At 39.1% G+C, this 15,854-nt stretch overlaps 1 protein-coding gene across 6 annotated transcripts in view; it reads left to right on the top strand.

The window, feature by feature from the left end:
• Positions 1-15,854, top strand: part of Dock3 (dedicator of cytokinesis 3) — a 322,288-nt gene that overhangs the window by 237,911 nt on the left and 68,523 nt on the right. For 5 of the 6 annotated variants that reach the window (XM_076917344.1, XM_076917345.1, XM_034484017.2 and 2 more), the window contains 5 exons: positions 192-362; positions 4,655-4,847; positions 8,622-8,749; positions 11,264-11,410; positions 13,687-13,785. In XM_076917344.1, the coding sequence (XP_076773459.1) occupies positions 192-362; positions 4,655-4,847; positions 8,622-8,749; positions 11,264-11,410; positions 13,687-13,785 (738 nt within the window). The remainder of the gene's footprint in view (positions 1-191; positions 363-4,654; positions 4,848-8,621; positions 8,750-11,263; positions 11,411-13,686; positions 13,786-15,854) is intronic. The other variant, XM_076917346.1, reaches the window with a different exon arrangement.

Below are 15,854 nucleotides of genomic sequence, written 5' to 3'. Positions count from 1 at the left end.
TTTTGTTTTGTTTTGTTGGTTGTTTGGTTAGTTTGGTTTGTTTTCTGGTTGATTGTTTTTTTTGGGTGGGGGGAATTGTTGGTGTTGTTAGGGTTTGTTTTTTTGTTTGGTTTGTTTGCACTTAGATTCTTGTTATGTGAGTTTCTGGCCATCCTCAGAGCCTCTTCGTTACTTTCCCCCCACATTTCTAGGCCCTGGAGTACCTTTTCAAGTTCATTGTGCAGTCTCGAATCTTGTATTCAAGAGCTACATGTGGAATGGAAGAGGAACAATTCCGGTCTAGCATCCAGGAACTTTTCCAGTCCATCCGGTTTGTGCTGAGTCTGGACAGTAGAAACTCAGAAACACTCCTCTTCACTCAGGTCTGTGAACTGTGGGAAATAGTGTGAGGTGTGTTCTTACTGTTGTGTTGTGTTGTGTTGTGTTGTTTTGGGGGAGTCTCTAAATTAAATTATTTCTTTGACAATTTCACGTATAGCTCCTGATTACTCCTTCCCCAACCCTCTTTTATCTCCTTTCCATTCTTAATAACTTTCTGCTCTTCTCTACCAGTTTTTTTTCCCTAAGGTTCTTGACTTACTTTGGTTTTGCGGCCCGTTTAGTTTAGTCATGATCATCTGTGTGGCATTGGATTGGAACTATCTATCATTACCTGGTGGAGTACCCAGTGGGTACACAACTGGAGGCACTGACTTACTCTCTTCTCTAAAGCTGTTAGTAGCAAGTAGTTTAGTAGGGGTAGCACCACCGAGACCCTCCTCCACCCATGCCTTAATAGTAACAGTCACATTCTGGGACAGACATCTATAGCTACTGTGTGGAGGAGCTGTTGCTGCTGGGATTCTTTGTCAGAGCAGGTGATTTCTTTGTCCTGATTTCCAGAAATGAAAAAACTGTGACAAGATTTTTTGTGTTGGGAAAGAGGTAATTTGCAAGTAAATGTTTGATAGAAAAAGATGCTGCCCTTTACTTGCCTCAGCTATGAGGTATGAAAGAGTTTAGTGGCTGTATACTAGGAAAGCAGCAGAACTTTGTTATTATGAATTCTCTTTAGACCAAATTTGTTAGTTATCATTATTATAATTGTGAACATCATATTTGTAGAGAATATTTAAAATATATAGGGCACTTTATTTTTTAGTTAATTTGTACTATAATGTGTTTATTACAGATGTTAAGAATGGGATAGATTTCAGCACATGACCAAATCAATAAGAATTGGATAGAATGATAGCTAATGGGAATAATTGAATGTGTTGACTAAGAATTAGAGGTAGATTCTATTACAAATATCAGTGTTAGAAAGACATTTTCTTCCTCAAATCAAAATTTCCTAACCAGCTAGTCTATTACCTATACCAAGTTGACTTAAGCTATAATAAATCAAATATTCATTACTCCATCCACATAGGGGTTATTTTCTCTTATCAAGTTAGTACACATTTATCTCATGGATTTCAGTTCTTTGGCATCTTGAAGCTAATTATGCCAAAAGGTGTCAACAGAGATCAGACAGCTTCTCTATGTCTACCCATTCCATCATGGGATGTTATTGTGTGGTATTAGTGAAAGTATATATTCAATCCTGCCTCATTTCAGTTTAGAGTAGTATGTTTGGTTTGGGTTTTTTTTTTCAGTCTTTCACTTGCTTATATTGTCTCTTGATGCCCAGGAATTGCCTTTAGGGTCCTTGCCGAAGACCAGGTGATCTTTGGAAGCTACATGCCATAAAGGAATCCTCAAGGCTTTCAAGAGCTGCTCCAAGGAAGCTCCTCCCATGATCTCACAAAAGTACCACAAGAAACTCATGGCTTTCTCCCTAACTTTGTTCCAGTCTATCTGTTCCTTTTAATAGGGGCCAAGGATGCCTACTGCTTCTTCCCCCAGCCAAGAATAGTTATAGGAAGACTGAAAGTAGCTAACAGAGCCGAGTAGATATTCTTTCTGGGTATTTGGCAATGCTTTGTACAACAGTGGTATTCCTACCACATCAGGACAGATGGCTTAGACCTGCCTGGTAAACCTGGTATCAGCTTAGATATGTTTAGGGTTCAAATCTGACTCTTGGCTGCCAAGCTTATGTTTCATGAGTTTTAGAACTCTTGGAAAATTTACTGTTTAATTAGACATTTTATCTTTGATCATGACTATCAGAAGTTGTGAGAGTATGTCTTTCTGTCCTGGGGCATAATTGCAGGAAAGTTTGCCATTTAAGGGAAGAAATCACCTACAGTGTTATTACTGAGTAAGACATACTTACCCCACCCATTTTGTCTTTTGTATCTGAAGTGCTTATATGCTTGTGTGCTGGTTTTAACTGTAAAACAATTTCCCTGATATTTCATGGAAGTATTAACCTGAAGACATAATCCATATGAATTTTACACTTTAGTCTGGCTTAACATAAAGGACAACAACACAGGTCTTTCCCATGGTATAAATTTTCACTTACTACACCATTATCTACTATCTGACAAATCATTTAAGGAAAATACCCTCTCCCAAGCACAGCTCACTTGTTAAAAGGGAGCTTTTACCTTCTGTTCTTTAGGTTCCACTCTATTTTCCTTTGTAAGCCTTGTTTGTATTAGTGGTATAAGAAGACTAAGAAGTATAAGAAGTTTCCTTTGTAGTGCTTTCAACAAATACAGGATGAAAATAAGAGCCAACTCATCTTAGCTTCTTTTCTTGCTGCTGTGGTAAAATATCACAAAAGCACCTTAAAGGAAAAGAGGTTTATTCTGCTCATTAGTTGAAGTTGTAGTTCATCATAGTGGAAGTCAAGGCAACAGGAGATTGAAGCAGCTGGTCACATGATATACGCAGTCAAGAAGCAGAGAGCAGTGAATGCATGTTGCTTCTCAGTTTTCTTTATTTATGCAGTTCAGGATCCATCCCCTCCTCAGGAAATAGTCATGTGTACAATAAAGATAGGTCTTCCCACATCAGTTAACAGATAATCTCTCACAGGCATGCCTAGAGACCCATCTTTCAAGTGATCCTAGATTTTGACAAATTGACAATTAACATCTCATAGCATTTATTGAAGAACTATTGTGTTCTAGACACTCTACTGGAATCAGTGCACCTAATTTTTCCCATATGCCAATAATAGCATAAATAGATAATAAAAGTATCCCCATTTTATAGATGAAAAACCAAGGATTAGGGCAACTTGGCAAACATATAGTAGGCAAATAACAAAACTGAAATTTTCTTTTTTTTCTTTTTCTTTTTCTCTTTTTCCTCTTCTTTTTTTTCCCCCAAGACAGGGTTTCTCTGTATAGCCCCAGCTGTCCTGGAACTCTGTAGACCAGGCTGGCCTTGAACTTAGAAATCTGCCTGCCTCTGCCTCCCAAGTGCTAGGATTAAAAAGGCGTGTGCCACCATTGCCTGGCTCCCGAAAATTTAGTTATTTATGTTGAATTTTGTTGTGTCTTCCAAGCTGGTCTTAAAGTTCCCACTTCCTGCGTCAGCCTCTTGAATAGCTAAAATTACAGACGTGAAACACCACACCTGGCTTAAAGCTGGAGTTTGAACTCATATATGTCTAATTTAAAAATCTATTATTTTTCTCCTATAGTGTTCTGCCTCTCAAAAGTTATGGATCAATATTATCAGATTGGGGCAGCAAGATGGCTCAGCAGGTAAAGGCTCATGATGCCAACCCTGATGACCTGAGTTTGATCTTCGGGTCCCACATGGTGAAATGAGAGAACCAACTCCCATTAAGTTGTCCTCTGACTTCCACATGAGCATGTGCTCCCTCACTAAATGAATAAATAAATAATTTAAATAAATAAAACTACTAATGCCATCATGCTCCCCCCACCTCATTAAAATAAATGATTTCATTTTCCTCAAGAGACAACATCTTGCTTCCAGAGCTCAGATCTAGAAACCCACATGCACATATGTTTTCTCTCTCCCTTCACCCTCTTTCTCCCTACCTGCGTCTACATTGGGCCATCTGAATCTCTGAATTCTTAGTCTGCATTGTCGTAGTCCTCAAGAGTTTATAACTGAATGAAGCCATGTTCCTCAAATTTCTGAATTTATACATCAGACAAACTGCCAGATAACACATCTGAGAAAATAATATACATATTCTTCAGATTATATGGTTATATACAGATAACACTAGTCCTAGAAAATTATCCAGTTCTTAAAGCTGGGTTACTGCTATTAGTGGAGTCTAGCTGGTTCTGCTTGAAGGCACACAGCTTTTGCTTACTTTTCCCTTTCTTAGAGGTTTCTGGCTTATGTTGGGAACCAAAATTGAAAAGTCAAGAGCTTTCTCATAAACTAAAAAGGTTTAAATCCATTTTATGAGGAAAAAGTAGCTGTTTCTCTTAAGCTACATTGTGTAAATTTGTCCTTATACTTCCTTCTATTATATGAAAATGCCTGAGCAAATTATGAAAACTTCTAGTGGCTTGGGCCATAGTCAAAATCCCTTGTTTTAGTTTTGAATTTCCTTTCCCCATGCTCCAAAAGTCCTATAGGGCTGGGTAGAGTCAAGGGCCAGGGAAGACGCCTCTCAGGCAGGGCTGCTTCAGTGCCTTCTGAAATTCTTTCAACCTCATACCTTTGAACATACAAGATAAACACAAGCCAAACTTTGTACTAACCACAGCTTTACTTGCTCCCACAGGCTGCACTACTTAATTCCTTCCCCACCATCTTTGATGAGCTGCTGCAAATGTTTACTGTACAAGAGGTAGCAGAGTTTGTGAGAGGCACACTGGGAAGCATGCCTAGCACTGTGCACATCGGGCAGTCCATGGATGTGGTGAAGCTACAATCCATTGCCAGGACAGTGGACAGTCGCCTATTTTCTTTTTCAGGTAAATCAAGTTTGAAAAGAGTCAGATTTTATTTCTTCCCTTCCTGGATGGTAGCCAAGTTTAAACAGTTCAAAGTATTAGTTTAACAACCATCATGTAAGAAATCAGTGACCCTAAAAGTGTAGTAATTTTATGTATGAGGAATTCAGCTTGCCTCTCTCACAGTTTACTCTTAGGAGCCCAGACCAGAGGGCTAGCTCATAAGGTGTTGTATTAGTCCATTCATGCTTCAACTGTAAAATTCCATAAGCTAGATGGCTTTAAAACAACGAATAGTGTGGGTGTGATACCAGATGGATCTCTGAGTTACAGGCCAGCCTAAGCTACATAGTAAGACTTGGTCATATATACAGCTAACTAGGACACATGCCTGTAACTCAGCTTATGAAAAATAAAAGCCCATCCTTGGCTCCACGGGAAGTTTGAGGTCAGCCTGGCTTATATGGAACCCTGTCTCAAAAAAATCAAAAGCACAAATACTTAATTTTTACAGTTCTAAAGATTCGAAAGTCCAGGATCAAGGTACAAGTAGGTTTGATATCTAGTTGAATCTACTTCCTATTTCATAGGTATCTCTCTTTTCTGTTTTATCACCTAGTAGAAAGAGCAAGAAAACTCTCTGAGATCTCCTTTTAAAAGCCATTAGTCTCAGCCAGGTGAGATGACACACACTTCTAATTTCAGTACGTAGGAGGCAGAGACAGGTGAATCTCAGTGCAGTCAAGACCACCTTGATCTACATAGCAAGTTCCAGGCTAGGCAGGAGACCCTGTCTCAAGAGGAGTTAGGGTACTAATTTCATGCGGATAAGGTACTCATGACTTTATCACTAGGAAGTTATCCCACTTCAAATACTGTCATACTGGGGATTAGGTTTCTATGTATGAATTCAATTGGGACATAAGCATACAATATGTAGTGGGTGGCCCTTGGTCTCCAGGCACATATGCTGGCTATGGAGTCCTGTTTCAACACTAGTCAGATGGTAGGACAAAGGGAAGGAGAGAGGACAAAAGAAAAGTGCCCTGTCCAAGAAGACAAGGATAAACCAACAAAGTTAAAAAGGCCCCAAAAGGTGACCTAGGAAACTCTGTGCTTGCTAATTTCTTTGGCTCAGCAATCAGATAGATAGATATTCATTCCCTCCCCACCTCTCTCTCTAAGAGAAAAGTGGACAGAAAACTTTTATAGTCCCTAACTTTTAGTTAGTCCCTGGACTAACTGATAGTTCAGGAGTCCAGGATACCTTTCAGAAAGAGACTTTGGATTTATTCTTGAAGCTTTATTGCCTATGATCAATTTCAACCTTACAGCACCATCAAATAGGAGCCTGATTATTTAAGTAGGATACCAGTGTTCTAGAAGAAACCTCCATGCACAAGAATAAATTTGAAGCATCAGCAAAAACAGTTATCTGAATCTTCATAACTACAATTTTACATATTAATTTTTAAAGTTTGACTTCAAAGCATAAGAATAACTTGTTAGTTCAATGCTGTGCTGTGCATACTTGGCTGCTAAGGAGATGCTCCCACTGAGTCAGCTGAAGCAGTGTGAAGTAGGAATGAGTAACATTGCCATTGAGGAATCCAGCCCCTCTCCAGTCACTGTTGATGATACACTTCTTCTTCCTGCCTCAGACTGTTCCGAGCCCCTCCGTGTCCCCTTCGCCCGGGAAAAGAGACACGTGAGGCGGTGTTCGGGTGGTTACTACAGCGAGGCTTTATTCTTGTATAAACAGAAGCGGAAAGACGGAAAGACCGGAAAAGGCACTGCTTATATACACCCTAGAGTGACGTGTTCACTTCTGATTGGCTGTTCAGTCATTACCCATAATACGCCCCGGGATGGGCAGTGACTTTGGCGCGCTTTTTGCCTTTTGCACCTGCGCAGTCAGTTGTTTACTAGTGGGAGGACAGGATGCCCGCACCATCTTGTAATGGCGAATGCTGACACGCTCACTGTGGCTCCCAACATCAGACTAAAAATGTTACCAGTGATTTAGACACTGTCACTAAAGCCACTGCTTACAACTCTCTCTTTATGTACTGTCTCAAAAAGTTGCTTTCAAAATACAGAAAATGAAATAGTCCCCTGCTCTCACTGTTATTTTAACTGTTATTTTTGTGTATGTGTTCAGATGTATGACACATCTCTTAAGAAAACTCATGTAATGTTGGACTATGTAATTAAATTTTATGGTCATCTATCACCAAGTTTTTATTTGCATTTTATTCTGAATTAATGTTCACATTATAACATCTTCCCTAAAACAGGCTTTTTACCAGTAATGTCATATAAACAATTCTTTATTTTTCAAGCATACCAATTGTCTTTGGCATGTTCTAACAACAAACGGCTATTTTATCTGAAATCAGTGATTAGTTTATAAGTCCTGCTGTAATTTGTGTTTTTATCTAAGCATTCTTTTAAATAGAGAACAGCTGTCACACTGTTGCTTTTTAACATCGTATTTGACAAAACAGTGTCAAAACTCTTATATATCATATAATTTATCTTTAGCTTAACTTTTTTATTTCTGGGATCTGGAGAGATGATTTACTGGTTAGGAATGCTAATTGCTTTTCCAGATGATCTAGGTTCAATTTCCAGCAACAACCATCTATAATTCTGGTCCTAACAAACCCAGTGCCCTCTTCTGACCTCTGGGTACTGCATATATGTGATATGCAGACAAAACACCCATATGCATGATGAAAATGAAAGAAATTATTTCTGAACTTCATATGAAACTATTAAATGTGGTCAAATATAAACAATAAATTATATTTTCCATGACTTGTGTATGTAGGACAGTATCTGCAGGGGTGCACAATCACTACCACAAGAGTTTAGAGTGCTAGAAACATGTTCACTTGTATTTTACTTAGTAAAAGAGGCCATTGACAAACTTTTTTCTTTTTTTTCTTCTTACTTTCTGTTTTAATTGCAGGGTTTGGTTTTTTTATTGGATATTATATTTACTTTTTAGATTTAACAAACTATTCTATACAAGGAAAACTAAGCCTGTGGACAGAGGAGTTGGTCTGCTTGAGAACTGGAAATGAGTTAGTAAGGGAGCTTGAATATGACTTAGCCTGTCTGAATTAAGATTCCAAACACGAGTCTTCTTCTTGAAATGGTGTTCTGGTAACATGATGAAGAAAAGAGCAATATTTTGATATATCCAGTAGGGTTGGTATAAGAGCTCACTAGTTACCAAAGGCTATGACAGGCTAACATTATACTCCTATTCCATACATTGTTGTGAACATACCAAAAGCAGTCTAAAAAGCCCATGACTGACAAGAGATAGGCCAGATGGTTTGACAGGGTGAATGCTGCCAGGTAGGAGTGACAGGCTTTGAAGGCATGGCATGAAGAGAAACAGTTAGTAATTCCTAGTGAGCCTACAAATCTAGTCATTATAGTTCATGATAAATGTGACACATAGATTTTTCTCAGAAAACTGCTTTTAATTTAAAGTTTAATTATCAAAAATATATCATTTGGAAGCAGACTTATACTTACATCTTATTATTACATGTGCCATTAGTATAGGGGTTTAAAATAATAAGGAAAAAAAGACGGAGAACCCGTGTCATAGGATGGTCTAAAATTTCTACCAACGAGACTTTCAGACTTTGGAAGCTGGTAACCTCTACTGTGACTCTGTTCTTAACCTCATCTTCTTTAAGTTCCACAATGCCATTTTCTTTTATCAGTGCCTAGCTGTCCTCCAATGAATGACTTCGTCTCGGTTTTCTTTCCTAGAATCCCGCCGCATCCTCCTTCCTGTGGTTCTTCATCATATTCATCTTCACCTGAGGCAGCAGAAAGAGTTACTAATCTGCTCAGGGATTCTGGGGAGCATCTTCTCCATCGTCAAGACCAGCTCTCTGGTAGTGACCCCACAGCCCTCCCCACTTACCTCTGCTCTGATCTTATGCTGTTGTAGTCAGGAGCAAACCAACAATGATCACTTTGTGTACTTCTCAGTCAGATGCCTTTATTGGTGAAAGGCAAATGCCCAAATGAATGTGTGTGTGTGTGCCTAGCAAGTTTTTTGGTACAGTACATCCTTGGTGTGTTAATAGTTAGACTACTATAAGTGTACACTGATAAATCATTTCCCACAGTATCAGAAAGGCCAGTCACATTTCATCTTCTGTTTCTATCAAAAGGGATTAACTCTGGATTCCTGCAAGCTTTCTTAGGATTTAAGTACAAATACCAAGAGGCAGACCCAGACTAGTGAGGGGGTCTTGCTTATTCAGACTTTCAGGTTTTCAAATAGTTCGATTCTACCCATGGCATCCTTACATTTTGCGAGATGAGGTCAGGATATGCACTAGCTATCAGCTGCCCATAAGAGTGCTGAGCCTGTGGGATGTAGAGTGGTTCCCAGATGGCAGTTTTCAACTATGTGCTTATCTATTTTCCTTTTATCTTTAAGGAAATATGTGGTAGAAGGAGAGAAATTGGGGTAGGGGAAAAGCAGAGGCATGGTTGAGAGTAGTATGTGCTTTCATATTATTTATTTTATATACTGATAATAGAAGAAATGTGTATTATAGAAAACTGGAAGACTATATATAGGAAAGGTATAAAGAGAATGAAAAACAAGAATGGGTTTTATTATAGTTTTTTTAAGTTAATGCTCCCAGAATACAATTTGAAGTGCATTTAAAATGAAGGATATGGCCCAGGTGATATTTACAAAACCAGACTACTTAAGTGAAGTAAAAAGAGGCACCTAAAACAAGGGCATGCTTTGGGCAAAAGTCAGAAACCAAAAAGGGAGTTCTAGTGTCCTGATCATCTGATAACAGAGACCCAACTTGTGGGAAAGTGACTGAGATGGTTCTAGCAACCCTATTGTTTGCTCTTTGCTGCAGACAAGACCTGGCAACTCTCCTTCCCACCAGGCCTCATAGAAGCCACACGAAGCTCATAGTGTCTACAGTAGTCCAAGGCCATATGTCTGGTAGCTTATTGCTAAAAGAAGGGAGTACATTGAAGAAGGGTTTATAAAATAAAGGAAAAATAAAACCCAGTGAAAAACCTAAAAGATGTAGTTTGGCTGCATTTTGGGGAGTAGAGTGCATATAATTAATTGACTACAACTGCTCAAACATGTATTAAAGGAAAGAGTATTAAAATTACTTTGATTACTTTAGCCCCAAGAGCCAATTCCTTGTGTGAAATGGGACAGAATATAATTATATTTGTGGATGAGTAAGAGGAAGATGAAATTTAAGCTCTGTGAGATCAGAGATAAGTCTCTCTAGTACATCTCCGTATAGTCAGGTTCTCAAATAGTGAGTGCCACATAGTAAATGTTGAATGGTGGTCACATGGATGGATAAAGGATGAGAATTATCACCAGCAGTTGTGCTCGGTGTTTAAAGTGCTTGCTGTGCAAGCATAGGATGGTGTGCATTTGAATCTCGAGCATCCGTAAAAACCTTGCACCATGGTGCATGTGTCTATACCCCAACACTGTGGGAAAGAATGAACGGAGGAATAGGAAAAATCCCGGAGGCCTGATGGCCAGCCATTCTGGATAAAATGGCAAAGTCCAGGTTCAGTTGAAGACTTGGTCTCCAATAATGATAATGATGGTGACGATACAGAGAACAGTAGAAGACATCAGATGTTGACTTCTGGACTCCACATGTTCACACCAGCTGTGTGCACCTGCATACATATGCACCACACAGAAATCACACAGACACACAGAATAAGATTTTATATTTTTGAGAAGGGCTAATGAGAATCTCTTTGGAAGATAATTAAAGCCACCCTACAAAATTTAGAATGAACATATGATGTCTATAAGAGGGTAATGCAAACTGTTCTACAATTCTAGGAACTGTGAAGTAGCCTATAGTGAGAAGGCACGTTCCACTGTTATAAAGTTGTCAGAGATACATGGATTGAGAATAGAGTCTTTCAGATGAACTGGGAATAACAACAGACTGGGGAATTAGAAATGGCCACAGAGGGGGTTGCAAAAATCGAGGAGTGGGGACTTTGCCATTTCTCAAACTTCATCATTTCTCAGTGTCAGTAGAGGCATGCTCTCTCTTCACCACACGGGGGAAATCAAAGAAAAACTTTAACTCAGGGCATTCATTTCTGTCCTGTGTGTCAAAATTAATGTGTCTGCCTGTGATTGAAATTTGTGGCTGGCATTAGTAAAGGCAAGGCCACAGCCACCATGCCTGGATAGGTGAGGCAGGTATGCCTTACCTCTTACTAAAGCCATTGTCCTGGATTTCTTACACACTTCATATTGGTGAGTTTATAAGATCAGTATTAGATCACTCCTGATGGGCTCAGTGAGTTCTGCTCCTCAATCTCTGCTTAGCTAATGCTAGTGCTAATGGTGTACTCTCTCGTGCTCACTCCAGGAGGCAGATGTCATGGAGGAGGTAGAGATGATGGTGGAAAGCCTCCTGGATGTTCTCCTACAGACTCTGCTCACCATCATGAGTAAATCACATGCTCAGGAGGCGGTAAGAGGGCAGCGGTGCCCGCAGTGCACAGCCGAGATCACTGTTAGTAACTAACACTCAGGTGTTCTTGTTTCTTTTCTAACCTGGGGCTCCTTACATTGCTCCCATCTCACCACCCCACATTTTCATCTCAGTCTCCTCCCTGCATGGTGGTCAGCACGTTACCCTCTTCTTACTTGACTCATACTCCCCTTCTCTCCACTCTGAAAGCTCTAGCTTCATATTCCCCAGACAGTATTTTAGGGAAGGTTCAGGAAATGTGTCTTGTGTGATTTCTCTCCCATAGCTTGCATTGGTCTTTGCCTTTAAGCCAAGTCCCTTGTTATAAATGTTGAGTGAAGCAGTGATACAACAAAGCTGCAGGCTGAGGCTAAAGGCTATCTCCTGTAGGAAACTTCCTATAGCTGTCCTACATGACACAGGACAGAATAATTGTCCTAGAATTTTCTTGAGTCTACAGATTAGTTGGTGTAGTTAGTATACAGTATTTGTATCTAAATTTTTAACATCAAGAAAAATATGATGTGGTAGAACTTCAGTAGTGTTGATGAATAATGCTTTTATATGACCTAATTAGGAGGAAAACAAACTGGGAAAGCATCTCAGAAAGGATAGAGAGACAGACCCTTTGCCACTGGACCCCACTTGCATATCCAGAGTGAATTTTCCAGCCCTCATATCGTACTACGATAAGCAGTTTATGTAAGCAATTTCAGTTGGAAGATAAGTGATTATAGAACTCTCTTTGAAAAAAAGTCATTTCTGGGACCAAGCCAAGCTCTAGCATGTCAGGGTGAGCATTTGGCCTGGGGAAAGTGTCTCCTCTGCTAAGAGCCCCTGTTGAAAAACATAAGACTTTTTTTACTGTAGGCATTGTCATATTGCACAGGTCTATGGTATTCCATAGTAAGAAGTAGATTGTCAGTATTGAAAATCAGACAATTCATAAAGATTTAAACAGATCCTAAAGAAAACGTCAGCAAATTTGATGCCAAAGATTTAAGATGGAGAACTTTTCATTTGTCATCAGTATGTCAGAAATTCAAGTAGAGATGAATGAAGCTAAGTAAAAGAATTTTGAGCTGATAACTAGATTAAGAATCAGTTCTTTTAAAATGGACTGTCTTGAAGAGAGATCTAGAAGTTCAGCTTACAACAGTAATGACCTTGGTGAGCAACCAAAGAATCACAGCATATGAAATCCTTTGAGAAAAATTTACTGAGCTTTTTGTTTGAGAGCCCCTGTTGAGGTCACTCTTAAGTGTAGGCAAAATTACTATGTACCCTAACTTACCCTAGTAGTCTAGCCTTCTTATCAATGCTAATTACCCAGCCCTTGGCTAGGAGGTCTGATCTTGCTTTGACATTTGACAAATGTTACTAATGAAGTCATTCATTTCTGTAGATTATTATAACTATAACTTGTTGGGTACCTTTTATGTACTTTATCCTTCAGTGCTATACACACACACACAAACAAAAACAACTCATCTAAACTTTACACCAAATTAATTATGACTCCATATGCCCATTTTTAGATACAGCTGAAGTTTATATACGTGTAGATTTTGTATAGTTTCAAGGCTCTAGAAAGGATTCGGTATATTAAAACACTATTATCAAATTCCCTTGAATTTAGAAACACTTGAAAATCATCTAGGTAAAATACTTTTTACTGAGGAAACAGTCTTTTAAGAACCATGCCATTAATTGCCATAACATGGCCTTTGCAGTCCTTAAAACTGGCTTTTTGTTGTTGTTTTGTTTTGGTTTTAGTGTATCCTAATTGGCTTTTTAAAAAATACCTCATGATCATACTTAAATATGTTTTGAAGCTCATAGCTTGTTCTTGCCCAAAGATCAGTTTCAACTCCTTTGCCTTTCTTTGATCTCTTGCATCCATTTTCCTAGTTGAGCTGCTCTTTCTTCCTCAGAAGATGATCCAGATTTTGTCCAGAGGAGAAGCTTGTTTCCAAGTAGGCTCTACAGACTTCAGTATTGTATTCTGACAATAAGACACTATTTAGCCAAAGGATTGCAGTAGAGAAAATGATTATTTCACTTTGCAGTACTCCATATTTTAAGTTTCAATATGGGTTTCCAATAATCCTGTGCTACAGAAACTTTATTAAGACTCCAAAGCACTCTAAGAAGAAAGTTCGTTTTCAGGAACACAGTTGTCACCTTTCTTCATGAACATTTGGGGCCATCTCAAACCCTCCCTTCTCTTCTTACCCTCTGTGATTTGAAGAACAGAGCCCCTGTGACTGGCTACGCTAAGTGTTTTTGGTTTTGTTTTTGTTTGGATTGGTCCCCAGGGTGAATATGTGTCCTGCCTCCTCTCATTGCTTCGTCAGATGTGTGACACCCATTACCAACACCTCTTAGACAACTTCCAGAGCAAAGATGAACTCAAGGTAGGCAACAGAGCACTGGCTTTTCACCCAGGAAAGGAAGTAGGCAGCCACAACTGCCCATAGACCTCTTTATCAGAGGGTTGTGTTCAAGTGGCCATTGATGCCTGTGTTATCAGATTCAGCAGCCCAGTTTATAGCTGAGTATATGATCTCCAGAAGCAGAAATTCGGCAGTGCCCTTCTCATAGCCTGAACCCAGGCTAACGCTTGAAACTTTTTCTGTAACTGATAGTAGCCTTTTAAACATTTTCCTCTATTAGAGAATAATCTGAAGCATGCTGGATTAGAATGCCAGTACTCTCTCTTTCTTAATGTTTTATTCTGTGCAAACCAGGCTTTACTGCTTTAATAGCTATATTGATGATGTTGATGATGTTTCTTTATTTGAATGTAGTTCTGGAAAATACCCCTAGCCAGGGTATACCCTTCCTACCTTGAGCTGTCAGACTTTGAATCTGAAGTGATGAGGCAGAGATGATACAGAGAAATGAACCTGGAGTCCAGACAACAGGAGAACATTGCCCTTGCTGAGCATAGCATCAGCTGGTCATAGACTGCTAGGGTTTGTGTCTACATGAGACCATGCTACTTCCTCCCTGGGCCAAGGACTATTGCAAACGTGGGTCTGTGCTCTGCTTTTATTCATAACCAAGTCACTTGTACTTTATAGTAACACACCATACCTCCTGAAAGATGAGATTACAGGACATTCTGCCACCATGTCTAGCCCATTCTCTATCTTCTGTATTAAAGACTTTCTTTCTATATAGAAACTCCTTGATGTTAGTATGTATCTAAAAGTAAAGTCTATTGCTGTTTATTTGAAATCTTAGTTGTGAACAGGGCTTATCTTAGTTGTAAATATTAGATTTTTTTCTCTTGGACTTAAAAAAATAATTTCTGTCTTTCAAAACAATAAATAATAAATGTGATACACATGCATACACACATACACACACACACACACACACACACACACACACACACAAAAGCTGGTGGAGCGAGTGAGACAAAGACCAGAACAAAATGATGGAGGACAATATGGAGTAATACACTGGTGGACAAGTTCAGTGATCTATATCTTTTTTTTAATTTTTTAAATTTATTTTTATTGGATATTTTATTTACATTTCAGATGCCATCCTCTTTCCATATTTCCCCTCCCTAGAAAACCCCTATCCCATGCTCTCTTCTCCTTTTTGCTTTTATACAATTTTTTTAATGTTAACCAAAGGCTTTATAAGTTTAGTAATGCTCAATATCAATCAGAAGTGTAACCCAGTACCCAACCTAGATATATCAACTATCTTTGACTGGTGGAGACATGTGAACATTGCCTCCATGTTCCCCCCCCCTTTGTCTCTCTCATCACCTAGCTCCTCTTCTCCTTCTCTTCCTCCTCTCCTTGCTCCTCCTCTTCCTCTCTGTACTCCTCCCATCTTAGCTCCTCCTACATATCACCCTTCCTGTTAAAATAAAACTTTTCTCTCAAAATACAATTAGAGAATAACTATACCAATTTGTGTCAGTTAGGTGCAAGATAGACCTAATACCCAGTCCATCTTTTTGTTGACGCACCAGAACCTCTGTCATCTCTCCTAACTAAAAGACTTAGTTCTGAACCTGGCTTTTTTTTTTTTTCTTGGCTTTAGAATGAATATCAGCTGAAAACCATCCTCTCAAATATTTTCTCTCAAAGTAAATAGCCAGGATTGGCTATGAGACTATAAGTTTTCAACACCGTCAGAAATCCAGAATGACTGAGTTAACTGAAATTATGTGAAGCACAAAGCATAGCTTCTAAAACTTAGTCAATTTATAGAGACCGATGAACACCTGGACAGTCCCTATACTACAAAACGTTGGAGCATCTGATCTTCAGCCTTCTGGCCCAGGATCATCTGAAAGACTTAGTGATGCAGAATTATTAAGGGCTGATTACTCTGTTTTGGCAGATATAATCAGTTGACTATTCTGCAAGTGTGTCCTTTTCTGGACAGTGATTTGTCTGTAGATGGGAAGAGGCAATTCTTGCCTAGTGGCTGTCTCACCACAATTGGAATAACTCCA

The sequence above is a fragment of the Arvicanthis niloticus genome, chromosome 21, assembly GCF_011762505.2.
Source record: "Arvicanthis niloticus isolate mArvNil1 chromosome 21, mArvNil1.pat.X, whole genome shotgun sequence".
Taxonomy (NCBI): domain Eukaryota; kingdom Metazoa; phylum Chordata; class Mammalia; order Rodentia; family Muridae; genus Arvicanthis; species Arvicanthis niloticus.
This window is presented reverse-complemented; position numbering and strand designations above follow the sequence as displayed.